The 26,932-nt window shown below is 45.9% G+C and overlaps 1 protein-coding gene and 1 long non-coding RNA gene across 2 annotated transcripts; one reads left to right on the top strand and one right to left on the bottom strand.

Moving 5' to 3' along the window:
* Positions 1-1,571: 1,571 nt before the first annotated feature.
* LOC139183076 (uncharacterized) lies at positions 1,572-17,491 on the bottom strand. The gene is made up of 2 exons (XR_011566546.1): positions 17,215-17,491; positions 1,572-1,936 (listed from the first exon to the last, which is right to left on the bottom strand). It is a non-coding gene; the product is annotated as an uncharacterized lncRNA (long non-coding RNA).
* On the top strand, positions 17,069-25,343 carry ATP5MC2 (ATP synthase membrane subunit c locus 2). Its single transcript, XM_019960416.2, has 5 exons — positions 17,069-17,130; positions 21,545-21,614; positions 22,684-22,761; positions 23,268-23,467; positions 25,082-25,343. Exons 2-5 carry the CDS (start codon positions 21,576-21,578, stop codon positions 25,194-25,196), a joined length of 432 nt encoding a protein of 143 aa, XP_019815975.1. The 5' UTR covers positions 17,069-17,130; positions 21,545-21,575; the 3' UTR covers positions 25,197-25,343.
* The last annotated feature ends 1,589 nt before the right edge of the window (positions 25,344-26,932 follow it).

The raw sequence follows: 26,932 nt of genomic DNA on the forward strand, positions 1-26,932 counted from the left end.
TTTCAGGTTGTTGTGAGACATCCATGAGAAAGCACTGAACCAACAGGAAAGTGGTCCACTAATTGTTATTATCACCACTGATTTCTTGTGAGCTTACACTTCCATTTTCTCACCACCCTTAAACTAGCCTTTATCCCAACCAATGCTCACACAAGTGCCACCACACAATTTGGCTCAATAGGGTACGGAGGCAAGGTTGTGTCCAACCTAGAATGAATGTTTCTTTGGGTTATGAGTCTTGTCCGGAGCCAGGGGTGAGGACAGGTGACTCCCACAATCCTTGAGTACCTGTAGACACTGTTTCACCTGTAACCAACTTTCTCCAAGCTCTTATCTTGACAATGATTATTTTGAGCTCCACTATTCTCATGGAGGTTATGAATTTGTTCCTTGGAGTACCTGTGAGTACTGGGTAGAAAGAATCAAGGACTTAAGGAATTAGGAGAGAGCAAGAGCAAGGGAATTAGGGTAATGACAGAAGATTTTAACCCTAAAGAGGGAGTAGCAAAGACAGAAAGCCAAAGATCCAGGTTTCCAATTTCCTCCCAACTCAGTCTCCAAACCTAGGGACTTGGGGTCTCCTCCTTCTGTCCTCTCCTACTCTGATGTCTCTAGCCCAGGGCACTCAGCCAGGAATTTCTGACTTTCTCTCTATATGGATAACCCTGGAAAGTTCTAAATGGTGTAGGCCAGGAAGTGAAGAGCCAGAGGAAGGAAGGGGTATTCCGCCTTTCTCAACCCAGGTCTGTGCAGATCTCCAAGCACCATTTGGACAAGACCCCCAGCTTCCATCAGTCAGGGGCAGGGAGAGCAGGCTGGAGAAAGCTGAGGCACATCATTGTCTGCGTTTGGCCTCTCACCCCATGATCTGCGTCCCAGGGAGGGTGAGGATTTGGCGTGAAGGGCAGAGTGGCGAGGGGATCTCTGGCCCCCGCCTCCCCCCACCCCCAACCCCAACTCAGGCTGCAGTCTCTCCTCGTTGTAGCAGAGCGAGAGCAAAGGGACGGGCAGTAAAGATGAGTGATGGCGCGGAGACAAGCAGAAATACACCATCATGAAAATGCTAATGACTCCTTGCTCTCTTTCTTTATGGTTGGAGTAATACAGACTTCAATCATAAAAACAATCTCCCAACATTTTAATGGGCTCCATCATGCCCGCACTTGTCGGTATATTTGAAGAATAAATCACCCTCCCCTCTCGGAATGAATTCGCTGTCAAACTCGGCTCCCTCGGAGAAAATGGATGGGGAGCGAGGATGGAGGTTTTTTTGGGGGGAGGTGGGGGAGTCCTCTCCCCCTCTAACTCCCTTCTAAACTGGGCTTTAGATCGTTGTGCGAGGCGCCTGGATCCTGAGAGGGAGGAAGGGGGCAATTGGGAATTTGGTGGAGCTGAGCCCGAAGGGAGGGTTTGAGGCAACAGGGGGCAGGGCCCGAGGGACTCCACACGGAGAGAAGCCGCTCCTTGGATGGACATGGAAGAGAGAAAGGATCAAGAACTGTCATAGCATTGGACGGAAGGGGAAAAATCTTGATACAGAACCGAGAGAAGGCAAAGAAAATGCAAAAAAGTATACAAATTCGCCTTATTTTTTGCGAATTGCTTTCCGACTGGGCCTCAGACAGAGGAGCTGAGGGAAAAGTTTGAGATATCTCTTTGGGGGAAGAACAGGGAGAGAAGGCAGAAAAAAAGCCCAGGAGTTCTGGCTCCGAGCTTGCAGGTTTCAGTGCAGTAAGCCACAGGTCCACGTAGCAGAGAAGGCGCTGAGAGTCCCCTGTCATTCTCATTTCCATACAGGTGGCCGTCAGCCAATGAAAACTTAGGATGCGCTCACCACCAGCAGCCAATCCCAGTGAAGGATGAGCCGAACTGCCAGGCCTAATTGCATCTTGATTGGTTGTGATGTTGCTAGGCAGAAATGAGGTCCCGGAGATCGCTGCGGGCAAGACCGGAGAGACAGGTGGATATGAGAATATCTGGAAACATAGACTCTTGGATTGTCATTTTTCTTCCTGAGCTCCTTCATTCTTAAAGGATTAATGGGGTCAGGGGAATCACTCTTCCTTTTCTCCTCCACAGTGGGACAGAGCCAAATAGTTACCGTTTCCCCAAAACGCCTTCAGAGAAATCTGGCTGCCTCGAAGGTGTTCTAATCCAAAAAAAAAAAAATATCCCCCGGAGGTATTCCAGCCTCATACTCAGTCTCCCCATTTAGGAAGTCCTTTCTGAGGCCTCCCTTCAAGCCTCCTGGCTGTAGTTTATGAACCATTTTCTCTAACATACTCAGGAAACGAGAAATCTTGTCCCACGTTCTTCTTTCACATCGCAAGACTCAAAGAGCAAGAGATTTCCCTGCAGAATGGCCCCTCCACAACCACCCAAGGATGCCCTGCAGACCGCGCCAAGGTCGAGGCGGCCATATAGTGGCTATATAGTGGCATTCTCAAACCCGTGGTTTCTGCATCTTCATTTGCATCTCATTTTCATCAGTGCCGTTCTTCCGCTACCCCCAAACTCACCCGCCTCTGCCCGGCCTCGGCCCCTCCTCCCCTCCACCCTACATCTGCAGTTCCCTCTCCGTGTGCCTGACTCGCCCCCTCCTCCTCACTCTACCCCCTCTCACCAGCCCGCTCGGCCCCACTCCGGTGTACCCCCGCCTGCAGCCTCCGCTGCAGGAGACCCGGCTCCGGAGCCTCCCGCGGCTCCTGAGTCACAGCATCCCGGGAGGCAGGAGGGGGCAGTGAGGGGAGCGGCGGGGGCCGCCACCGGGAACTGAGAACCCGCTGGTCTGAACTAGACCGTCCGCGAACAATATGCCACCATTTAAATCTGAACGCGCGCCAGCCGCCGATTGTGATGTTAATTCGGGGATGATTTAGGGGGGCGGGAAGGAGTTGGGGCTGGCCGCCTCTCTGTCAAAGTGCTGTCCGGGGGCTTAATATTTGTAATTGAAGCTGATGAGGACTCTGTCTCTGTTTCCACTGATAAAAAAAAAAAAAAAAAAAAGCAGGGAGGGAAAAAGAGCAACTAAATTATGGGGCCGGGAGAAAAACATGATTAATCAAAGGTTTGAACTGTCGTCGTGTTCGAGGCCCAGTAAATCTCGCCCGGCCGGGGCCTATGGAGGCCGGAGGATAAATCTGAGCCGACCGGTGTTTGCCGCCCCTTTCTGTTTGCCTCTCGGTTAGCACGTCAATTAATTCGATAATTGGATTTGAAGAGATATCAGAAGATTATCGAGGGGGAGCTAGGAGGAGTGGATGTGGAGGAAGGGGCCCGGGGATGGCATGCAGGAGGCGAGAGAGCCGGAGAGATCGGTAATGGAGGGAGGCAGACAGCGGACCTGCCCAGAGAGCACCTCACCCAGCTCGCCACCAGGAGACCCCGGGAAAGGCAGCCCGGGTGTGCGTTCCCTCAGCCACGGTTCCCAGGCCCCCTCGCCGCGCACTGCTCCCTCCAAGAAACTTTCCTAATTTTCTCAGTACTGCCCTTGTGCCAACACTCTTTCCCAGTTCTGTCCTCCATTTGAAGCTGTGGGTGCCCTTGCGTGAACTCGTTTGTCATTGTATGTTATGCTGGTTTGTAAACAAAGTTCAAGTGTTCCCTCCTCTGGTTCATCCCATCCGACCCAGAGATCTGCCTCCCAGAAGGCGGGTACCAGGACTTCCCTTGGAATCCCTTTTAAATGATAAGACAGGATTTTAGTCCTCACCAAAATTTCTCTCCCACACTCACAGTTAGAATTATAACCTACAACCAAAGTTAACTTCTGCTTAAGGAAGACATCTTTACAAACCCATAACACACAGGAATACAGGAAAAACTGACAGAAGCAGATTCTTCAGAAATTAAGCCCTTCAGTAACCTCAGGTGGATCCCCAAAAGGGGTGCATTCATCTCCTAGAAGAAAAGTGATTCTCTCTTTCTCTGTGTTGCTTTTAGGCTTGGGTTTGGGTTTTGGGAGTGATCTTGATTTGGTATTTGGGAGCATGATAAGGTCAGAAGAGAAATGAAGTCTGCCATACATTCTGTGTGTGTTTGTGTGTGTGAGAGAGAGAGAAAGGGAGAGAAGGGGTGGGGTGGCCGGGGGAGAGATTGATTTCTCTTTAGCAGATATTTGTCCCTGTTCTCTGTAGAATTGTATACAGAGATAGAGAAGGTTGGGAAAAATACAGGTGAACCATGCAAATGATTCTGGAAAACAACAAGAGGAAATTGGAGGCAGGGAAGGAAGTAAGGGCAGGGACATAAAAACCATCCTGCCAGGCTGCCTGGTATTAAAGAAGCTCTAGGAAAGGACACTAGTAGGCACCCCAGCCAGAGGCTACCCTGGTGAGAACAAAACACACAGCTACTCTTGATGCACAGACAAAATAGACTAAGCAGAGAGAGCTGAGTCAAATAGCAACATGAGGGGTACAGCAAGCCATTGGTATTTAAGCATACCAATTTAAAACACTGATGCCAGCTAAACAAGCACACTTGTTCAGATAATTATTATCCTTTGTCTGCATACAAGGAAGTAAAAATTCCAGCTATGAAGGGACAAAATGGAGGATTTGAGCAGCTTCAGTTTCTATGTGGAGGCTCCTCAGAGAAATCGACCTTTCAAATCCACTCTTGCCTACTCTTTCATGTTACTTGGTCTCAATCTCTTGCCTGTGTTGATCAATCTCCACGCACAGAAATGAATCAGACCCACCACCTTCCTTTTGATTAGTGCTTGATTTTGGCTGTGTCCTCTGAATGGATTCATGATAACAAGCATCCTAATACTGGGAAATATTTTTACTTAACTAGGAGTTGAGGGATGGAGTCACAGGAAGAAATTGGGTTCAGGGGTCCTTCTGCAGCTCTATCAGCTGCAGCTATGAACCAAGACATTCAAGAAGTCATCAAGGTCTTCATATATAATGTCTCAAAAGGATGCTCCAGTTATGAATAACACAATATCACAAGCTGCATCTTACACTACAAGGAGATGAAAGATGAGATTTAGGGGATCACAACCAGATTTAGGCAATTAATATTAGTGGAGAAGCAGAGGACTTGAATTCAAAAGAGTAGGCTTTAAGATTGGTGATCAGAAGGGGCCGAAGACCAGAGACCTGAGATGATTTTTGCAGGTCACACAGCAAGCACACAGCAGGGCGAGCTGAAGAACTCAGCTCTCCACTCTCCCAATCATCGCCTGGACAGCACAGACTTCCTGGATTCAAGTTCTGTCTTTTCTTGCTTCCTACCTGTACCTGAGTTTCGTCTTCTGTAAAGTGGGATAATAATCATATTTACTTCATAGGGTTGTTGTTAGGATTTAAATAATTCATGTAAAGAAATCAGCAAAATATCTGGCACATAATCAATATTCAATAATAGCTGTTTTTTATTATGAAAAATGCACACAGTTCTCATAATTTACAACCTGAATGACCCAAACTGGCAAAAGGCATTCACCAATGCCTGTAAAATGCTTTGTGTTTTAATCACTAGGCCTTAAGGAAAGGAGTGAACACTGCCTTGAAAAGACAGTAGGCTCTCTGTTTTGATGCCTCTAGAGAGCACTTCTCCCCTCAAACCAGTCTCACACCTTTAAGTCTGTGAGAACTTGTTTCATATAAGAGGGATACACCTGGAACAGCTTGCAGGGTTGCTATCCAGTAATTTCATTCATTCATTCATTCATTGAATGCCTAGTCAAAAAGCAGCATGGTTCATCAATCCATCAAACCTCTATTGAGGAACCATTATGTGTTCAACACTTTTATAGGCAGTTATTAAACCATGAGTCCATTACTAGCTTCACTAGTGAAGAGGAAATATATATATTTCATTTTTGTATCCCCAGCACCTGAACCCCAGTTTAGGCACATGGTAACTCAATAAATGTATATTAAGTGAATATATAGACACTATGGGAAATGGAAGAGAAATAGAAATATAGTTCCTTCCCTTAATAAGCTTAAACTCTTGTTGGGGAGACAAGACTTGTGCACATAAAAGGATAAGTGAACAGGACTTCCCTGGCAATCCAGTGGTTAAGGCGCGAGCTCCCACTGCAGGGGGCACAGGTTCGATCCCTGGTTGAGGAACTAAGATCCCACATGCCACTCTGTCAAATAAATAAATTTTAAAAAATTAAAATAATTTTTAAACGATAGGAGAACAAGACTGAACATATTAAGACCATGAATAAATTCCAGGTGATATAGACTAGGGGCTTTCCAGGTGGCATAGTGGTAAAGAATTCGCCTGCCAGTGCAGGAGATGTAAGAGATGCTGCTTTGATCCCTGGGTCGGGAAGATCCCCAGGAGGAGGGCATGGCAACCCACTCCAGTATTCTTGCCTGGAGAATTCCCATGGACAGAGGAGCCTGGTGGGCTATGGTCCATAGAGTCCAAAGAATCGACACAACTGAAGCGACCTAGTACAGCACAGACAGACTAGGAATAGCTCAGAGGAAGTGGGGAGGGTCACACTTACCGTGGAGGGAGTGAGCCTGAAATACAGAGTAGAATCTGGAACAGCTGAGAAGCCGCGAAGGGCATTCTAGCTGCAGGAGTAGAGAGAGTGACAGCATGTGGTAAGAATCTATACATGTTACACAACAACACAAGATCAACTTAATGAGAGGACCGGGCCATGTCTGAAAGATGGAAACCATCTGTGTTTTCAACCATGTTTCTCTGACCATTTTCCTGGTCTCCAAGACATTACGTTTGGATTTTCTATTCTTTTTCTATTCACACCTTCTTCCCCTGTCTTAACATGAAAACCAAGAATTGAAACAGTAACCAGCTGCTACTGTCAGCAAAACAAACAGATTGTAAAAGCAATTACGCTATTACCATTTCTCATTCATCTACACACAAGACAACTGACTCCCCCTTTCCCACATGGCCCCAGCCTGAGCTGGGATTACTGCTGCCTGGATTGTTACTGTTTCCTTTATAAACTCCTTTTTCCTGGAACCACTCCTCCCAGAAAAAACAAAAAAAGAATTTACCTAGAACAAACTTCATATTTTCCCCAGCCTCCATGATTAGTTTGAGGGAAAGCGGTGATGAATGGGAAGAAAACAATGTAAACTGGGGAGGTGAGGAGGGGAATATTAAATACCAAGTGCTCTGCATATATTCAGTTCAGTTCAGTCGCTCAGTTGTGTCCGACTCTTTGCGACCCCATGAATTGCAGCACTCCAGGCCTCCCTGTCCATCACCAACTCCTGGAGTTCACTCAAACTCACGTCCATTGAGTCGGTGATGCCATCCAGCCATCTCATCCTCTGTCGTCCCCTTCTCCTCCTGCCCCCAATCCCTCCCAGCATCAGGGTCTTTTCCAATGAGTCAACTCTTCGCATGAGGTGGCCAAAGTATTGGAGTTTCAGCCTTGGCATTAGTCCTTCCAATGGACACCCAAGACTGATACCCTTATTTAATTCTCACAATAACCCTGTGAGGTAGATATTACTATTGCCATTTTACAAGGAAGGAAACAGGCTCAGAGAGTTTGCCCAGGTTCAAAGAAGAGTAAATAAACATGAGAATAGGGGTTTGAACCCAGTCTGTATGATTTCAGAGTCTATGCCCTTAGACCAGGCAAGAGGGACCTCTACCCTGGGTGACAGTTTTAGAGGGTCTCTTCCTCTTGCAGGGGGCGGATAACTTTAGGCCAAGGGGGTGTGCCTACCCAGAGCTCACGCCTGCCCACGCCTAGACCATGCTCCAGTGGCCAGACTATCCTGTCAATTTGCCCCAGGCTGACTTCCAGGACCTCTTCCTGGGGTTTGATTTCCTGAAAACACAGGAGCTGCTGGGGAGCGCAGCACCAGCCTTGTTGGTGTGGAGTTTAGCGGTGAGGCTGACCCCAGCACGCACTTTGGTGTGAAGCCCCTCAGGTAGTAGGATGGAGTACGAAATGGAGAGAGAACCCGAGGGTCAGACTGGGGCTGGAAGAGTCCCAGGATTCTAAATATAAATCTTCCAACTGATATTGATATATTTGTCAAGATAAGAGGGTAGAACATGTTTTATTTAACAGTTTGTTAACTTTGATTTATAACTTGTACATATTTAGACATTTGGTATGTAGGCTATATTTTTTACCTTGCCCTGGGCCTCACAAGTATCAGGGGTTGGCCTGCTCATCTCACTCTAACCCTCTGACTCTTTTCCAATCAGAGAATGGCACCACTCAGTGACCCAGGCCAGAGAACTGGGCACTGTCTTCACCTCTCTCACCTCCTTCATCCCCCATAACAATCAATCACTGAGGCCCATTGGTTCTTCTTCCTAAACCTCTTGAGCTCTGCCTACTTTTCTCCATCCCAGCTATCACCTCAGAGCTCAGGCCACCACCATCTCCCACCTGGATTCTGACGACAGTCCCCTACAGCGCTCCCTGTCCCCTGTCCTGCCCCTTCTCATCCATTCTGCACACTAGACCTACATGATTTTTCTAAAATGCAAAACTGAGCTCATTCTCTGGTTTAAATGGCTTCTGGCTGCTTTCTGGATAAAATCCAAACGGCTTGAGTTTGATGCTCAAGATCCTTCAGGATCTAGCCACTAACAACCAGTCTCTGCACTCTGTTGCACTCACAACTATTCATTCTGACCACGCTGAATTACTTGCCTTTGTGGAAGAGACCACTTATCCCTCTCTTCAAGCTTTGTCCTTACTGCTTTTTCTCTGTGGAACATCCTTCTCTTTCCAGGTCCTTTGAGTTTCTTGTAAATGTCACCTCATCTTGGAAGCCTCCCTTGACTACTAGTTCTCAGGACCGAAATATATGTCCTCCCTATGCATTCCCACGGCATCCAGCGCTTATCCATCTTAGAACATTGTCAAATTGTGTTGAAATTATTTGCCTTTTGCTTCCCTGTATTCCCTGATAGACTAAAGCTTTTTAAGGGCAAGGACTCTATCTGATTCACCATTCAATCATTCACAAAATTTCTATTGAGAGCCTATTAAGTGCCAGGCACTTTTCTAAATGCTGAGGATACAGTGGTGACAAGGTCTCTCAACTAGTGGAGCTTATCTTCTAGTGAAGAAAAAAGCAATAAAAATAAAACTATGGTAAGTGCTAAAAAGAAAAATGAAGGAGGATAATGAGATAAAGAAGGGAAGGTAGAGGAGTTTCCTGGTGGTCCAATGGTTAAGACTCTGAGCTTTCAATGAGCAAGCAGCCGGGCCCTGGAATCTCTGGACCCCTGAACCCGTCCAGGACCCATCTCTGGTCCTGGAATTCAGATATCACAAGCAACGTGGCCAGAAAGTTAAAAGGGGCCGGGGAGTGGCAGCTATTTAGATTGGGTGGTCAGAAAAGCACTCTCTAAGGAGGTGATATTTGAAATGAGACCTAGACGAAATGAGAGTGAGCATAATCTAGGAGAACGATCCAGGCGGAGGAAACAGCAAAGGTTCCGAGCAGAAACAAGTAAGTGTGGTGTGACTGAGGGTCAATAGGAGTCTAGTGTAGCTGAACAACGAATTTTTTTTCTATGAGAACTGGAAAACCATTGGGAAGTTTTAAGTTGCATGATCTGATCTACACTTCATTAGATCACTTTAGCTGCTTATTGGGTGGAGTAGACCATGGCAAGACCAGACTGGAAAAGGCAGAAGAGCTAGAAGGCCATAGTAGTGGGTCCACCAGGATATGTCACTGGCTTGAACCCAGATAGATCTTGGAAGTGGTAACTGGTGAGCAAGTGTGGAATATATTCGTATTCTCAGAGTCTAGCATGACGTCTGGCTAGACATTCAATAAATATTTGATGAATGAATTAAGAATTAATTAATCCAACTAAACGAGGACTCTGAGCTGGAACTGAAATCATCCATCCTTTAAACCTCTATTAAAATCCCAACCCTGCTAAAAACTGGAAGGAGATAACTGATACTGACAAAGAATCAGGACTAGGCTATCTATATTTGTTAATTCCTAAAAATCCACAGGAGATGACAAATAACCCAATAGGAAATGGGCAGAAGACATACATGAATAGGCATTTCACATAAGGAGAAGCATGAGTGGCCAATAAATATATGAAAAGATGCTCAACTTCACTAATAATAAGGCAAATATAATTAAGTATAAATTCAAATCACCATTTTATATCCAACAGATTGACTAAATAACCAAAATTGGTAAGGATAGGGTAGCAATCAAAACTTTTATATACTTTAGTAGGCATAAATATTGGAAAACAATTTGACATTATCCAGAGAGGTTAAAAAATTCATATGCTTCAACCCAGCAATTCATACATATGTACCCTGAAGAAACTCTTACGCATGTATACTAGGAGAAATGTTCTGAGCAGCATTGTTTGTAGTGGCAAACAGCTGAAAACAATCCTAAATATTCTTCAACAGGGAAATTAATTGACAAATTGGTGGGCTATGATGCAGCTGCTGCTGCTGCTGCTGCTGCTGCTGCTGCTAAGTTGCTTCAGTCGTGTCCGACTCTGTGCAACCCCAGAGACAGCAGCCCACCAGGATCCCCATCCCTGGGATTCTCCAGGCAAGAACACTGGAGTGGGTTGCCATTTCCTTCTCCAATGCATGAAAGTGAAAAGTGAAAGTGAAGTCGCTCAGTCGTATCCGACTCTTAGCAACCCTATGGACTGCAGCCCACCAGGCTCCTCCGTCCATGGGATTTTCCAGGCAAGAGTACTGGAGTGGGGTGCCATTGCCTTCTCCAATGATACATCAATGAAAGTAAATAAACTATAGCTACCTACATCAGCTTCAATGAATCTTAGAAACATAATGTTGAATGAAAAGAGCAAGTAAAGAAGGATACAAATAATATTATATCACTTTTAGAACAGTAGGGGGAAAAGACCAAAATAAGCAATATGGTAAAAATCTGAGGAAAAATCTTGAAATGATAAATATAAAATTCAAGGATTACTTTACTATAGGAGAGATGCATGGGGGAGGGGGGCTCAGTGGTATTAGTAGGGTTTTTTTTTCTTTTCCTAAACTGGGGGTCATTTAATGGATGTCTATTTTATTATTATGCTTCATAATTTATATTAAAGTCACCTCTGAGGAGGCAAGGATTTTTGTCTTATTTTATTCACATCTGTGTTTCCAGCACCTAGAACAGCACCTGGCACATAGTAGGATCTCCAAAAATATCTGTTGCATAAATTATACTCATTAATTGCATTCCTTTATGTAATTCAAATACTTTAAATTTTTTTAAAAGAAGGAAAAAAACTACTTTTTAATCATAGTGCCCCCTTGATCATTCTAAATGGAAATCATACTGCTTCAACTCCTATAACCCATATAAACCATTAAATTTTGCTGCAAGTTATAGTTATATATGTACATGTTTTTCCTACTGATTATAAACTTATGAAGACAAGGGACTGTGCTTTCTCCTTTTTTATTCCTAATCACAATACATGGTTCAGCACCTCACATACAGTAGATGCTCAGTTAATACTGGTCGAATACTTAAAGTCACAGGAGATGAGGGCAAAACAGGAAGAACAGATCTATGCTATTTATATTTAAAGCCAAAAAAGAATTCAATAATCAGCAAGTGTTTTCCTACAATGTGCAGTTAAGAAAACTGAAGTCCAGAGAGGTGAATTGATGTTTTTCAAAGTCACATAATTAAGAACAATCCCAAATTTAGGGCTTGCCTGGTGGCTCAGTGGTGAGGCATCCACCTGCCAATGCAGGAGACATGGGAGCAATCTCTAATCCAGGAAGATCCCACATGCCTTGGAGCAACTAAACCTGTGGGCCACAATTATTGAGCCTGTGCTCTAGATCCAGGGAACTGCAACCACTGAGCCCATGTTTACTATAGCCTGTGCTCTGCAACAAGAGAAGGCACTGCAACTGGAGAGTAGCTCCTGCTCTCTGCAACCAGAGAAAACTGCACATCAATGAAGGCTCAGCACAGCCAAAAATAAATCAATTAATTAAATTATTTTTTTAAAGATATTCCCACATCTACATTCAGATCTCTAACTTTCAGTCTTAAGCTCTTACAATGTATCACAATGACCTTTTTTTTTTCAATTGGAGTATAACCACTTTACAATATGTTAGTTTGTGCTGTTCAAGACAGTGAATCAGCTATATGTACATATAAATCCCCTCTCTCTTGGACCTTCCTCCCACCTTGCCCCTTTCCAGCCCTATAGGTCACCACAGAGCACTAAGCTGAGCTCCCTGCGCTATACAGCGGCCCCCACTAGCTATCTACTTTACATAGGGTGGTATATATATGTCAATTATCACAATGACTTTCATTTTGTTTTGTCTCTGTGTGTGCTTTGGCTTGGGAGACAATAAATGGCAGGGACCAAATTTGTTCACATAAATACTTAATCATTGTTTCTATATAAATATGTAGGGCATGTATAAGTTCATCTTACAAATTCAAAAGAACTTAGGTTCTTCCCAGCAAAAACTTGTCCAGCCATCTCTCACCAAGCCTTCCACAATCCCTGTCTTGGAATCCTGGATACCCATGACACTTTTTCTTCTTCCATCTACTTTTTTTTTTCTCCAAGAGTAGGGAGGTTTACTGATGGCTTAATCCTGTTGTTCTGGGGAACCGATTTAGCAAGAGAAAATAGAAAAATCCATCAGTCAGTGCCTACCAGTCCCAAAAGCTTGAAATTAACAAACTCAAATAAATAGAGGAACATAGCACCCAAGAATAGTCCTTATTGGCAGTGTAAAGTTACCACTTCAGCTTTAGAAAACAGACTGCTTGTCAGAAAGAGAATCAGGAGAGTTAATATTGGATGGAATCTTACGGATCACCTACTTCTCCCCCTGATTTTTCCAAACGGGGACACTGAAACTTTGAGAGATAAAGTAACTTGCATAGCTACTCAGCTAGTTAGTAGCAGGGCTGGGACCAGATTCCTAGTCTCCTGCCTCCAAGACAACTGTTCTTCCCATGCCACGTGCTGGCAACATGTGCATCTGACAAAATGCATCATAAAGTAGCCTCCTCTTAAACCACCAGAAATGAAAACCAAATTATTCAAATCCATCCTCTTTGGCTTTTTTGTTTCTTTCCTTTTTCTGTGTCTTAGTCTCTCTCTTTTTACCACTCTTCTGTTTCCCTCTGTGAATCCCTCTGTTTGGGTTTCACATTGAACTGTAGCATGCCTGCATGACTCTCTTGACTTTTCTTCTCTAAGCTATTGTTTCCAGTCCAAAGGCAAATATGCATAAGCCAGTCAAGACTCTTTCTTGGTGACCTTTGTGGAAAAAGAACTCTCAGAATTTCTACATGAAAGGTGCTGGACCTCCCTCCTAGCCTCTCCAGTCAATTAAAATGAGTCTCTGGCCCCGCTGAGGGTTGTTAACCAATCCTAAGAAAGAAAAGATCAATCTCATTTCACCGTCACCACTGTGCAGTGAGGTGGCTAACCAGTCAGAATCTGCCACTAACAGTCCTTAGAAAAACTGGCCAATCAGGCCAACCTTGTTACATGGTCTGGTAGGAAAAGAAAAGGATTGATTGGAAAGGATAGTTCTGGCTCCACACCCTTTCCTTTCTGGACCCTAGTTTTCCCTCAGTGAAGTGAAGGAAGAACCCTTTCCCAAGCCCTTGGTTAAGAAAATCCCTAGACCCTTAGCTAATGTTCTCTTGGATCATATTTTGCTGTCTTCAAATTCACCCCTCTGCACATACCTCCAACCACGTTTTATAGTCTCATGCCTCCGGATTTAATGTCTGGTTGCAAACCTGGTAGCAACAGCCCTGGGAATTCTCAGCCCTCCCCACAGATCCCCACCCACTTACCTGTCAAGTAACTCCTTTGTGTGATTTATGTAGGTAAATAAGTTCAGTAAGCCATAGTTTAGTTTCTTTCAGGAGCTATCGTTGCAAGCAGCTTGCAATAAAGTCTCTAGGAAGCAGAGCAGAATTGAGCTGCCATGCTCCCAACTATAACACTACTACTGCTGCTGCTGCTGCTGCTGCTAAGTCGCTTCAGTCGTGTCTGACTCTGTGCGACCCCAGAGACGGCAGCCCACCAAGCTCCCCCGTCCCTGGGATTCTCCAGGCAAGAACACTGGAGTGGGTTGTCATTTCCTTCTCCAATGCATGAAAGTGAAAAGTGAAAGTGAAGTTGCTCGGTCGAGTCCGACTCTTAGCAACGCCATGGACTGCAGCCTACTGGGTTCCTCCGTCCATGGGATTTTCCAGGCAAGAGTACTGGAATGGGTTGCCATTGTCTTCTCCAGATAACACTACTACTAACACCAAAAAAAAAAAAAAAACACCACCCAGTATTATTATATTACTAGAATTTATTGAACTGTTACTAAGTTCCAAGCTCCTTGCTAAAAGCTTCAGGTATCTCTGCAGTCAAGTCCAACTCTTTGCAACCCCATTGACTGTAGCCCTCCAGGTTGCTCTGTCCCTGGAATTTTCCCAGCAAGAATACTGGAGGGGGTTACCATTTCCTCCTCCAGGAGATGGTCCTGACCCAGGCATGGAAACTGCGTCTCCTGCATTGGCAGGTAGATTCTTTACCACTGCACCACCTGGGAAGCCCCAAAGCTTCATGTATATTATCCCAATATTTGCTGCTGAGCAAGCATTATTATCGGGCTTCTCAGATGGCTCAGTGGTAAAGACATCCACCTACCAAGCAGGAGACTTGGGTTCGATTCCTGGGTCAGGAAGATCCCCTGGAGAAGGAAATGGCAACCCACTCCAGTATTCTTGCCTGGAGATATCCCGCAGAGTAGCCTGGCCGTCTACAGTCCATGAGGTCCCAAAAGGGTCAGATGAGACTTAGTGACTAAACGACTATGAAGAATTATTATCATTCCCAAATTACATAAAAGAAGATCGATATAGAGGGGTTAAACAGCTTGCCCAAGGTCACACAGCAATTTGGGAAGCCAGGTGTATGAATCCAGAGCCTACCACTGAATGGAGGTAAGGGAGAAATAAACATATCAGACACGGGCTCCTTCTCCAATTCTCCTTTGGATTGTTAGATATCTGAGAGGGGTCTAAATTTTCGCAACAAACAGCTGTAACAACTGGCTAGTGCTGGCAGCTCCTACGAGCTGTGGAAGTTTTGCCCTGAGGATGTGCAGCCGCGGGCTAAAAGGAATTCAGTGGGCGGGCTTGGGGTGTCTGGGGACCTCAGGAGATTTTTTTTTTTTTTTTGCCAACTGCTTCCAGGCATGAGATATCTTAGCTCTCAGACCAAGGATTGAACCCCCACCTCCTGCATTGGGAGCTTGGAGTCCTTACCGCTGGACCGCCAGGGAAGTCCCCCAGGAGATATTCTTGTAGCCTATTTTCCCTTTCTCCTCTGAGCATCTTACCCTGTGTCTGGCACCGCTTGGTACCTGGTAAATACCTGTTGAGTGATTCCCAAGGATACCAGTTCCATTTCTCACCTACCCACAACCTCACCCTGAGTCAACAACTGGAACTGGAGAGAGATCTGGGCATTTCAGGGGAACCAGTGAGAATCTTCATTCTCGAGCTGGAATCTTAGATTTAGGAAAGGCGGGAAGTCTCCCACTCTTCTCCTCCTCGCCCGCTTCTCCGATTTCTCCCTACTCCTTCCCCTCCCTTTCAGAAGCTCAGGGCCATAAAAATGCAGATGGAGGATCGGTGTGAAATAACGGGCCCATATAAATCCCTCTGCCGCCCGCCTGCAAGATGGATTGGCCGCATTGAAATTCCTCCGCGAGGATAATTAAACTCGGGGCCTCATCCGGGCAAAATTACATTCCTGTAATGGCGTCGCTCGGGGTCCCGGGAAATTGCTCCGTGGGCTTTCAGCGGCGGTTTTTATCGCCGGCCGGGGTGTGCCTGGCTGCGGCTCGCCTCTCCTCCGGGACCGTAAAGCTGCTGCCGTGATTTATCCTCCCCTTCTCCCAAATCCGATTAAATGGAGGAGCTCGGGGCCGGGGCGCCGCGGGGCCCGGGAGCCGGGAGGGGGCGGCGGGAAGGACGGGGCCAAGGAGGGGAGGACAAACGGCCCCTCAGAGGGTGGCGGATTTGGCTTTATTTACAGCCGCGGCCTTCTTTTTATTTTTTATGGGGGTTTGGTGAGCTTTCCCCGTGTTTCTTGTGCTGCGTTCAAGACGATGCCCCTGGACGGCCGAGGTTTGGACGTGAGGGGAAGTGGGTAGGCCTTGTGGACCTCCCTCCAGAGGAACAGGTCAGACCTACCTGGGACATAAAGCAGCCTAGAAGAAGAGGCGAGGGCCAAGAGGCCCCCTACTTTCTCCCATCGAGGAAAGGACGAGCAAGAGGTCAAGGGGAAGAAGCTGAGGGGCCTCCATAAGAGCACCTCCTAGGGGTGGGGGACTGCTTATCTCAACTCGTGTAGATGAAGCCTGAGCAGAGGCCCTGGCATGCCTGGGGTGACCTCCCAACCTCACTGCTGGTCACTGATGCCCTCTATTCCTCGACTGTCTCGGGCCTCAGGGAAGAATGCTTAGGGTCAGGGCTCTCGAGCCCTAATCATCTTTAGCCCCTATCTTCTGGTCCCTGATGCTGATTTTCTCATAGTTGATCACTGGAATAAGGAGAGGGAAATAAAGGTGAAGCCACTAGAGGCAGCCGGGGCTTTTTCCTGACTATCCGCCTATTGAATAAGTTTTGCCATCCGTAAAGCCTGGGTCGATGGCAACAGGCGTCGGGATTCCTGTGACCTCATCTTCCTCCTGCTAGATTTTGGACATTGAACCCCATCTCGATTGTAAGCCATTTAACACTGAAATTCTGGACAGTTGGGTCTTCTTCCCACCCCGCAGTGTGACCGCGCATGCTTGGAAAAGAGACACAAATCCAAGATCCCAGCCGCTGTGCAGAGCAAACCGCAGGCCACGTTACGGATCGGCTTACACTGCGGAGTGCCCTCATTTCTCAGGCTCTGCCTGCAGTTTCTCCTCTCAAACGCCAGGTGGAGTGACCGGCCGGCTACCGCCACGGAGCTGGCAGGCGGCGCTGTGGTGCCTGGGCCCACCCTCAAGTTTGCAATCTCTCTAGCCTTGGCGGAGCGACTCTTTGGTCCGGGCCGCGCCTGCGCTGAGCCTTCCTTTTCCTATTCCCGCCCCCTCCCCGCCCCTCTCTGTCTTCTCTGCACTGGGAGCAGGTAAGGCCTTGGGCCCTCGCGCCCGGGTTGCGCCGCGCACGCGCGCCGGGCGCCCACCTCGCGTGGATGGTCTGAGGCCCTTACCTCGCGTGCTCCCACCTGGGTCCTCACGTCTTCCCTTGCCCCCGTATCCCCGCGCGTTAGGGCTGCCCCTTCCGCGTGCCGGTGACCTCCAGCCGCGCGGGCCTGGCGCCATCTTTGATGTCTCGTGGGTTGGGGGAGGGCGCCTTGGAGCTGTCGAAAGTCAAATCCCAGAGTGCTCATTTCACCTGTCGCTTGCAAACGCTTTTTTCTCACCCTTTTGCCCGTTCAGAGCTGTCCCAACCCCCAGACTCTCCCCTCCTATCTCTGCTTTCTCTTCTCATCGTGACTCGTGCCTGCCTTATCCTGAAACCTCCAGACTTCTGGCCCCAGGATCTCAAGTGTCGAGCAGTGGAGTTTGGTGGGTCGTCTAAAGCCACCAGTCCCTCTAGGCAGCAGCCCTCGATTTAAAAAATAAACCATGAAAGTGGTAGAAATGAACAGCACAGCCAAAGCACCCCCTACCTTCAGGCTGTGGACTGGGAGAGAGCCATATCAGAAAAGAGGGAGGTTTCTTTGGTACCGCGGATTGTCTCCCAGTGGCGTTCTCTTCCTTCCACTGCGGTGAAGCGGGAAAAACACAAGTCGTGGCCTGTGTGAGGTTTTCTTCAGAGGCAACAGGCCTATAAAGCGGAGGGGCCAGCATGGGGTGCTACCCACCTGCCAGCTTTCCTGTCAAGGGGTTTACTGAGAGTCCCCAGACTCTGCCCTCAAGAGGAAAAGAAGGTTAAGGAAAGGGAACGATTAAGTAGCAGCCCTGTAACTCCCTGGCTGACCTCCATTGAGGAAGAAACCCATGAACCTGGGTAGTGCTGTTCCCCAAGGTGATATTGGTGAACAAGTGCAGACTTGGCCAAGTTTAGGTGGCCAGCAGAGGGATCACCGCTTCCTGCAGGCTTCCTTTAGTTCTGCATCAGGCTCTTTCCATATGTTATTTTCATTTCATTCCTCTAAGAACTATATTTTTTAAATGATGATACTGAGGTTTTGTTGCCTTGGGGGAAAAACAGTCTCTCTTTTTTTAAAGCTTAAAAGAAATTTTAGATTTTTGACCTAAGAAAACCTGAATAGCCTGGCAGCAAAATTGGGTTAGTGTTACATATGGGCAGAAATCAGAGTTCTGGAAAGGACAAGAGTTGAAGACATCCATTAATGTAAAAGTAACATTCTGGAATCGGAAGTTAATCTGGGAAAGTATTAGTCCACTTCATTCAAGGAAGTGTCGTTTAACAGGCCTAAGTAATCATTGAGTATTTCAACCTGTACCATATTAGAAAGCATTAAGAGTGCTGCTGCTGCTAAGTCGCTTCAGTCGTGTCTGACTCTGTGCGACCCCAGAGACGGCAGCCCACCAGGCTCCCCCGTCCCTGGGATTCTCCAGGCAAGAACACTGGAGTGGGTTGCCATTTCCTTCCCCAATGCATGAAAGGGAAAAGTGAAAGTGAAGTCGCTCAATCGCTCAGTCGGGTCCAACTCTTAGCGACCCCATGGACTGCAGCCTACCAGGCTCCTCCGTCCATGGGATTTTCCAGGCAAGAGTACTGGAGTGGGGTGCCATTGCCTTCTCTGCATTAAGAGTGAGAAGAGTTCAAATTCTGATTCTACCACTGCCATAGTTTTAAAACTGTTTTTTAAGACCAAGCTCTTCCATGTACCTAAGAATCATTTGGGAAGCTTCATTGAAATACAGAACGTTATTATTTAGTTGCTAAGTCATGTCCCACTCTTTTGTGACCCTGTGGATTGTAGCCAGCCAGGCTCCTCTGTCCATGAGATTTCCCAGGCAAGAGTACTGGAGTGGGTTGCCATTTCCTTCTCTAGGAATTGAACCTTAGTGTCCTGCACTGGCAGGCGGATTCTTTATTGCTGAGCCACCAGGGAACCCCGAAATAGAGTACTTGGGCTTTATTCCCAGAGATCTTGACCCAAAAAGTCTTAAGGTGAGACCCAAGAATTTGCATTTTTTGTTTTTTCTTTTTGTTTGTTTTTTGGCCACAGCTCATGGTCAAGGGATCTTTGTTCTCTGACCAGGGATCCCTGCAGTAGAAGTGCAGATTCTTAACCACTGGACTGTGAGGGAAGTCCCACATTTTTAACACATACACAGCCCCTACCCTCCTGTAACTAGTTCAAGTGGGACACCAGCTGTACTTGGAAAGACCCTGCCTGGAGATCTTTAACTCACCCACTCTTCTCTCAGTTCTACCAACATAGGTAGCTCCAGGGTGTTAGCATTGTTTAAGCTCTTTTTTTTTTTTTTTAAGCCTTTATTTGTTACAACATTGCTTCTGTTTTACCTTTTGGGGTTTTTTTTGCCCTGAGCAGAGGGATCTTAGCTCCCTGACTAGGGATAGAACCCGAACCCCCTGCACGGAAGTCTTAACCCCTGTTTAAGGTCTTGAGGATACAAAATTGAATACCCCTTAAAACAGTGGTGGAAATGAATACTTTAACAGTCATTGCTAATTAGAGTAATGACAGAGTTTCTCCTTGATCTGCCTTATCTAGTTAATTAACATAGGAGATAAATATTTTGACAAATGCTTCCTCAGTCTGTCAGTTTAGTCGCTTAGTTGTGCCTCTGCGTCCCCATGGATTTCAGCACACCAGGCTTCCCTGTCCATCACCAACTCCTGGAGCTTATGGAAACTCATGTTCATCGAGTCATTGATGCCATCCAACCATCTCATCCTCTGTCGTCCCTTTCTCCTGCCTTCAGTCTTTCCCAGCGTCAGGGTCTTTTCAAATGAGTCATCTCTTTGCATCAGGTGGCCAAGGTATTGGAGTTTTAGCTTCAGCATCAGTCCCTCCAATGAATATTCAGGACTGATCTCCTTTAGGATGGATTGGTTGGATCTCCTTGCAGTCCAAGGGACTCTCAAGAGTCTTCTCCAGCACCACAGTTCAAAAGCATCAATTTTTCAGCACTCAGCTTTCTTTATATTCCAACTCTCACATCCATACATGACTACTGGAGAAACCATAGCTTTGACTAGATGGACGTTTGTGGGCAAAGTAATGTCTCTGCTTTTTAATACACTGTCTAGGTTGGTCATAACTTTTCTTCCAAGGAGCAGGCATCTTTTAATTTCATGGCTGCAGTCACCATCTGCAGTGATTTTGGAGCCCAAAAATAAAGTTTGTCACTGTTTCCATTGTTTCCCCATCTATTTGCCATGAAGTGATGGGACCAGATGCCATGATCTTAGTTTTCTGAATGTTGAGTTTTAAGCCAACTTTTTCACTCTCCTCTTTCACTTTCATCAAGAGGGTCTTTAGTTCTTCGCTTTATGCCATAAGGGTGGTGTCATCTGCATATCTGAGGTTACTGATATTTCTCCCAGCAATCTTGATTCCAGCTTATGCTTCAGCCCAGCATTTCTCATCATGTACTCTGCATATAAGTTAAATAAGTAGGGTGACAGTATACAGCCTTGATGAACTCCTTTCCCGATTTGGAACCAATCTGTTGTTCCATGTCCAGTTCTAACTTGCTTCTTGACCTGCATACAGATTTCTCAGGAGGAAGGTGAGGTGGTCTGGTATTCCCATCTCTTTAAGAATTTTCCATAGTTTGTTGTGATCCACATGGTCAAAGGCTTTGGCGTAGTCAGTAAAGCAGCAGTAGATGTTTTTCTGGAACTGTCTTGCTTTTTCGATGATCCAGCAATTGATCCTCTGCCTTTTCTAAATCCAGCTTGAACATCTTTAACAAATCTTTTGACGTGTTTTGACAAATGCTTCCTGGTAATTCAATAAGAGGATTGTTAGAGACCGTTTCAGAGCCTTCACCTTCCGCACGTATCTTCCAAGAGTCTTTTTTATTTTTTTTGACTTGTGCTGTATGGCTTATGGGATCTTAGTTCCCCAGTCAGGGATGGAACCCATTCCCCCTACAGTTGAAGCTCAAAGTCCTAACTACTGGACTGCCAGGGAATTACCCTGAGGGTCTTAAAGGGCAACATTTTGAGATCCAGGAAATGAAGGCTTGAGAAGAGTTCCTTTTCAGTAAGAGACTGGGGGGGAAACTTGGGCAAAAGATGCTGGGAAAATTCGTCTATAACCCCACCTCATGAGGCTATGGAAAGAGATAACATGTCTTAAAGCTGGGACCAAGTGGCTTCTTGTTCAAACCAAGAGAAGTCACTTGATTATAAGGAAAGCTTAAAAGCTGTTTGGAGGAAATCCTGACTTCAGGGTTCTCATTCCATCTCTAAGACTTGAGGTCAGTCCCTGCTTTCTGGGCCATTTAAGTTTTCCAGAGCACTTGCTAATACAGCGGTCTTTTGATGAGCAAGAAAAAACATTTACACTGCTGCTTCTGTAATTGCAGCTTTCCTGCCGTAGCCCTTCATCCCCTGAAAATGTACACTTGCGCCAAGTTCGTCTCCACCCCCTCCTTGGTGAGTACCCACCTTTCCCAAGAAAGTTTTTAAGGAGAGGTGTTTTGTCTTTTCCTTCTCAGACCTTATGCGTCACAGTTGGGCCCTTTGCTTTGCTAGCCTGACGAGAGTGAATACTTCCTAGGCGTTACTTGCCTTGTGTCCCATGAAGGCCAGTTGATTTTTCTCATGCAGTTATAATAGAAGAGCATAAATGAGCATCTAGGCTAAGACAGGTTATTCCTATCCAGAAACACTGTGTCCTTGTAAACTGGAGCCCCACTAGAAATGGTAAACATGAAATAAATAGCCTAAGTCAGACTGAGTATGCACTGTGTACAGGATCTTGTCCTGAGTGTCAGAGAGCTGTAGCTAGGAGTTCCTCTGGAAGCTTAAATTTGGGTGGGAAGCTAAAATACACATAGGAAAAATTTTTGATTCAAAAGCAACAAGATGGAAGAAATGGAAGAGTATTAGATAGTGGAGGCAATCGGTTCATTCACTCGTAAGTGAAAAGGAGTGATGCTGTTAGTTGGTATTATTTATTGAGCACTTGCTATGCCTGGCATTAAGTCTACCAGTTGATGTACGTAATCTTATTTACTCCTCCAGTCAACCCTGAGATATGTTATTCCCATTTGATAGATGAGAAAGCAGGCTTAAAAAGATTTACATGACTTGTCCTAAGATCACACAACTCAGATAGAGCTAGGATTTGAATCTAGTTATATATGACTAAAGCCCTGGCTGTTAACCACCATGTTGTCTATTTTGGAGACGCTGGCTTGGAGTTAGAAAAGGGCTTCCAGGAGGGGGTACATTTTCAGCATAGGTCTTCATGTCTGTTTTCCAGAACAGTGTGTTCAGGGAAAGATGTTCCAGTCATTCACTTCCTTCTAATGAGCTGGCCATTACCAGTATATGTGTAGATTTCTTATTGAGTGAAGTAAATACTTTAAATGAATGATTCCAGATTCTTTTTTGAGGTTCCAATTTAAGTTCTAGTGAATAAATGGGGTATCTCAGTAATAATTTGCAGTAGTTCTAAAACTCTCCACAGCGTTTCTTGACCTTGTATTTTTCCGGCTAGATCAGGAGAACCTCTACAGTATTGAGCCGATCACTGTCTGCAGTGGTGGTAAGACGACCGGAAACACTGACGGATGAGGTACCTTATGAGTAGAACTGGACCTGTGGGGAGGGGTGAGGGTGGGATGGGGTGGGGAGGGGAGGGTTACTGACAGAACCAGTAGGAGGAGTGCTGAGGACTCATGATACCATATACCATGTGATATATTCCCTGATGTTCCAACTTTTGCCACTGGCAGCACATGCCCCTGTGTGCTGCTTATAACTCCCATTTTACTTGATCTAGTGCGCTGACTTGAGTTGGGAGCATGTAGCCCAGGAAGATGGTCTCCTCAAGGCATCAGGAACAGGCTAGGGCTGTAGTCTTCCATTTCTAGACTGTACCTGAGTCATGAAGATATTTGACATCCACCTCTTGCATTTAAGCGTTCTGCTTGGCAGTAGAGTTTTCTGGGGAGTTAAAAGATTTTTTGTGTGGAGGAGAAACGGTGGGATTTGATAGCATAAAGGGATTAAGTGGTACAGAAGTTTTCCAAAGCAAAAAAAGGGTTTCCTAAAAACTTGCTATCTGCTGCTTCTTCACAGAGCCACAGCAGCTTGGCAGTAGTTCCCCGTCCCCTGACCACCTCACTTACTCCTAGCCGCAGCTTCCAAACCAGTGCCATTTCAAGGGACATTGACACAGCAGCCAAGTTCATTGGAGCTGGGGCTGCCACAGTAGGGGTGGCTGGCTCTGGAGCTGGAATTGGGACCGTGTTTGGGAGTCTCATCATTGGTTATGCCAGGTAAGATGGGCCCTCCATTGGCTCTCTAATGTGCTTCCGCCGGTCTGGGCAGAAATATTTGGGGTTCTGGAGCTGCAGTATCCTATACAGTAGCCACTAACCACGTAGTGCTATTCAAATGTGAGTTTTAACTAAAAGTACACTGACTTAAGTATACTTTGTATACTTTCAGTGTAGCTCAGTAGCCACATGTGACTCGTGGCTACCATTTTGGAAAGTTCTATTGGACAGCTTTGGTTTAGAGTAGGAGTTAGCAAACTAAGGCAGGAGGTCTGTATTGGGCCAGCCTGGTTTTGTATAGCTGAACTAAGAAGGGTTTTATATTTTTAAAGGGTCATGAAAATAAAAAAGGTAACAGGTTGTATGTGACCCACAGAGACTAAAATATTTGCTGTCTAGCCCTTTACAGAAAGTTTGCCATGTCCACCCCCCAGTCTAAAGCCTCAGTCAGCATAGCTTCGCTGCTGTTTTTCCCCATCCCCGGGAATTCCCTCATCACTCCTGGGAAAACTGCTTCTGCATCCAGCCCCAGTGCTCCCTGACACTTGAGACTCTTTGGTCCCCAACAACTCTGGGCAACTCAGTGTTAGAGCTAAATTAATCCTTTAGAGACCTGCAAGTTCTCTCAGTGCCTTTGGGGAAATAAGTTTATTTCTTAGGATTTGTATGAAATAAGAAACTTCTATGTCCACAATTCTATTAAAAGCTAGTGTTGCTTTACCTTATCCATCAAGTCTTCCGGAGGCGACAGTAAGGGAAATAGAAATTATATATTGATTTTCAGAATTAGGGAGGGATTGGGGGCAGGAGGAGAAGGGGACAACAGAGGATGAGATGGCTGGATGGCATCACTGACTCGATGGACGTGAGTCTGAGTGAACTCCGGGAGTTGGTGATGGACAGGGAGGCCTGGCATGCTGCGATTCATGGGGTCGCAAAGAGTCGGACACGACTGAGCGACTGATCTGATCTGATCTGATCTATCCCATTTTGACTCATATTGTCTAAATGTGTGCCCCCACTCCCCAAGGCGGTTTGTAGCCCAAAATCTTTTGACTATTTTGAAATAAGAGAAGTTATTTGTCCCTCTGATGTCCTTGTCCACTAGAATAGTATTTCTCTAATTGTGTTACACAAGCCCTAGGGTTCTGAGGGTACACCCCAGAGACTTCTAGAGAATGAAGGGGAGACCAAACAAGACTTCCAACTCCGCCACTCCATTACACTTTAGCAGTTACAAGTTTTGTATTATGGGGTTCTACTGCTTAAAGTTTGGAAACGCTGCTCTGATAGACCCTGCCACCCAGAGACGTCTTCCATCTTGGTTGAGCCCTGGATAGTTAAGTGTCCAGACCCAGGGAAGATGTGGTGATACAGTAGAGGAGGTAATGTTTGTACCTGGGCTGTGTTGGAGAATTTTGGATTGTCCCCTCCCCCCTTCATCTCTGTAGAGACCTTAATGTGTCGGAGCAAGAAATGGGGCATAATGGTATCACCCTGAGAGACTCGTTACTGAAATGTCAGCCTGAGATGGATTCTCCCTGAGCCCTCCTTTAATGTTTGTCTTTTTCTTTATATGGACTAGAAATTCAGTCTTTTCTCTTCCCCTCCCAGGAACCCTTCTCTGAAGCAGCAGCTCTTCTCCTACGCCATTCTGGGCTTTGCCCTCTCGGAGGCCATGGGGCTCTTTTGCCTGATGGTGGCCTTTCTCATCCTCTTCGCCATGTGAAGGAGCCGTTTCCACCTCCCATAGTTCTTCTCCCGTGTCTCATCTGCCCTGTATGTTTCTTTTCCTGTACCTCCCCAGGCAACCTGGGGAATGTGGTTGGCTCAGGGCTTGACAGAAGGAAGACAAATAAATACTGTATTAATAAGATGTTTCTTGAGTCTCCTGTGTATATTTCTTTTCCACAATTGGCTGAATGCCTTGGTGAAAGTATAAGGCCAGAGGTTAGTGATGGTTTTAAACTCAATGTGGATCTGGGCTCACTTATTTTTCATTCTGTATGTTGGGAAAGCTTTATTCAAATCAGTGCTCTTTTTTAATAATTTTCACTTGGGATGGCCTATTACCATGGAGAATTGGGACAGAAGCAACATACAGAGCTGGTGTAAAATTTTGACTAAAGTGGCTGTCTGTTGCCACTGCCACTGCCCTGGCTGATGCCCTTATTGCCACCCACTGGTCTATTGCAATAACCTCTTAATTGGCCTTCTGCCTGCCGTCTCTACCCTCTGGCATTTACTTTTGCCCACAACTGCCAGGTTAATCTGTAAATGCAGGACTGGTTCTGCCATTGACCAATTCAAAAATAGTCTGATTCAACTTTTCTCAGCTTTATGTCTTATTCCCATTACACTCTACCCAAAGTGGACTGTTAGTCATTTTTCACTTTCCTGCTTTCCTGTCCTTACATATCTGCAGGCCTTGCACTTTGTCCATCTCTGTTTTCTTTGCCTGAATCTTTAGTCACTTTCCTCTTTTTTTCAAACTCTCCCTGTTATTCTGAAAGACTTACTTTAAATGCTACCTCTTATTCCATGAAGCTTTCGTCTGGTTTCCCTCTACTTTCAGTCAAACGAACATTAGTCCATATAAAGGACTATAAAGCATGCTGCGTCCTTTGTAATGCTTAACTGTGTGTGACAAATGTGGGCTTAAGTGCCTGTATGCACAAATGTGTGCCTTATCTTCTAAGTTAGATTGTTAGTTTCCTGAGGCAGGGGCTCTGTCATACTCGTATCCTTAGAAGTATCTTAGCATGACACATCTCAGCAATATCTTAGTCAAATTTTCAATTTAATTGTCTAAACCAGCCACCTCACTTCAGAAGTGAGGGAACAGACTTTGAGATATCAAAGGACTCTCCCAGGAACATTTATTGGCAGAGCTTGAGTGGGAGCAGGGGTCACGTGTTGTAGTCCAGGGTGTACGACTACCGCACAGTTGGTCTCGTTCTCTTCCAGTGTTGCTGGTGACTGCTATTTTCTCAAGCAATCCAAAAAGAGCAGAATAGGCAATGGTAAACCTTCTTCCTTAAAAATGCCTCAAGAGGGACTTCTGGACAGGGGTTAGTATAAAGGTAAAGGATTATTATTTTCTAAAGGCTAAATTTTCGGGTCTTTCCTGGTGGTCCAGTTGTTAAGAATCCACCTACCGGTGAGGTGACATGGGTTCCATCCCTGGTCCAGGAATCTGACATGCCTTGGAGCAACTAAGCCTGTGTGCCACAACTATTGAGCCTACGAGCCACAACCCCTGAGCCCACTTGCTGCAACTATTGAAGCCCATGCTCTGCAGCAAGAGAAGCCACTGCAATTATGAAGCCCCCGCTCACCACACTAGAGAAAGCCCACGTGCAGCAACAAAGACCCAGTGTAACCAAAAATAAATTAAAAATAATTTTTTTTTTAAAGGGCTAAACTTTAGAACTACCCTAATGGTGCAGTGGCTAAGAATTTATC

The sequence above is a fragment of the Bos indicus genome, chromosome 5 (genome assembly GCF_029378745.1).
Source record: "Bos indicus isolate NIAB-ARS_2022 breed Sahiwal x Tharparkar chromosome 5, NIAB-ARS_B.indTharparkar_mat_pri_1.0, whole genome shotgun sequence".
NCBI lineage: Eukaryota > Metazoa > Chordata > Mammalia > Artiodactyla > Bovidae > Bos > Bos indicus.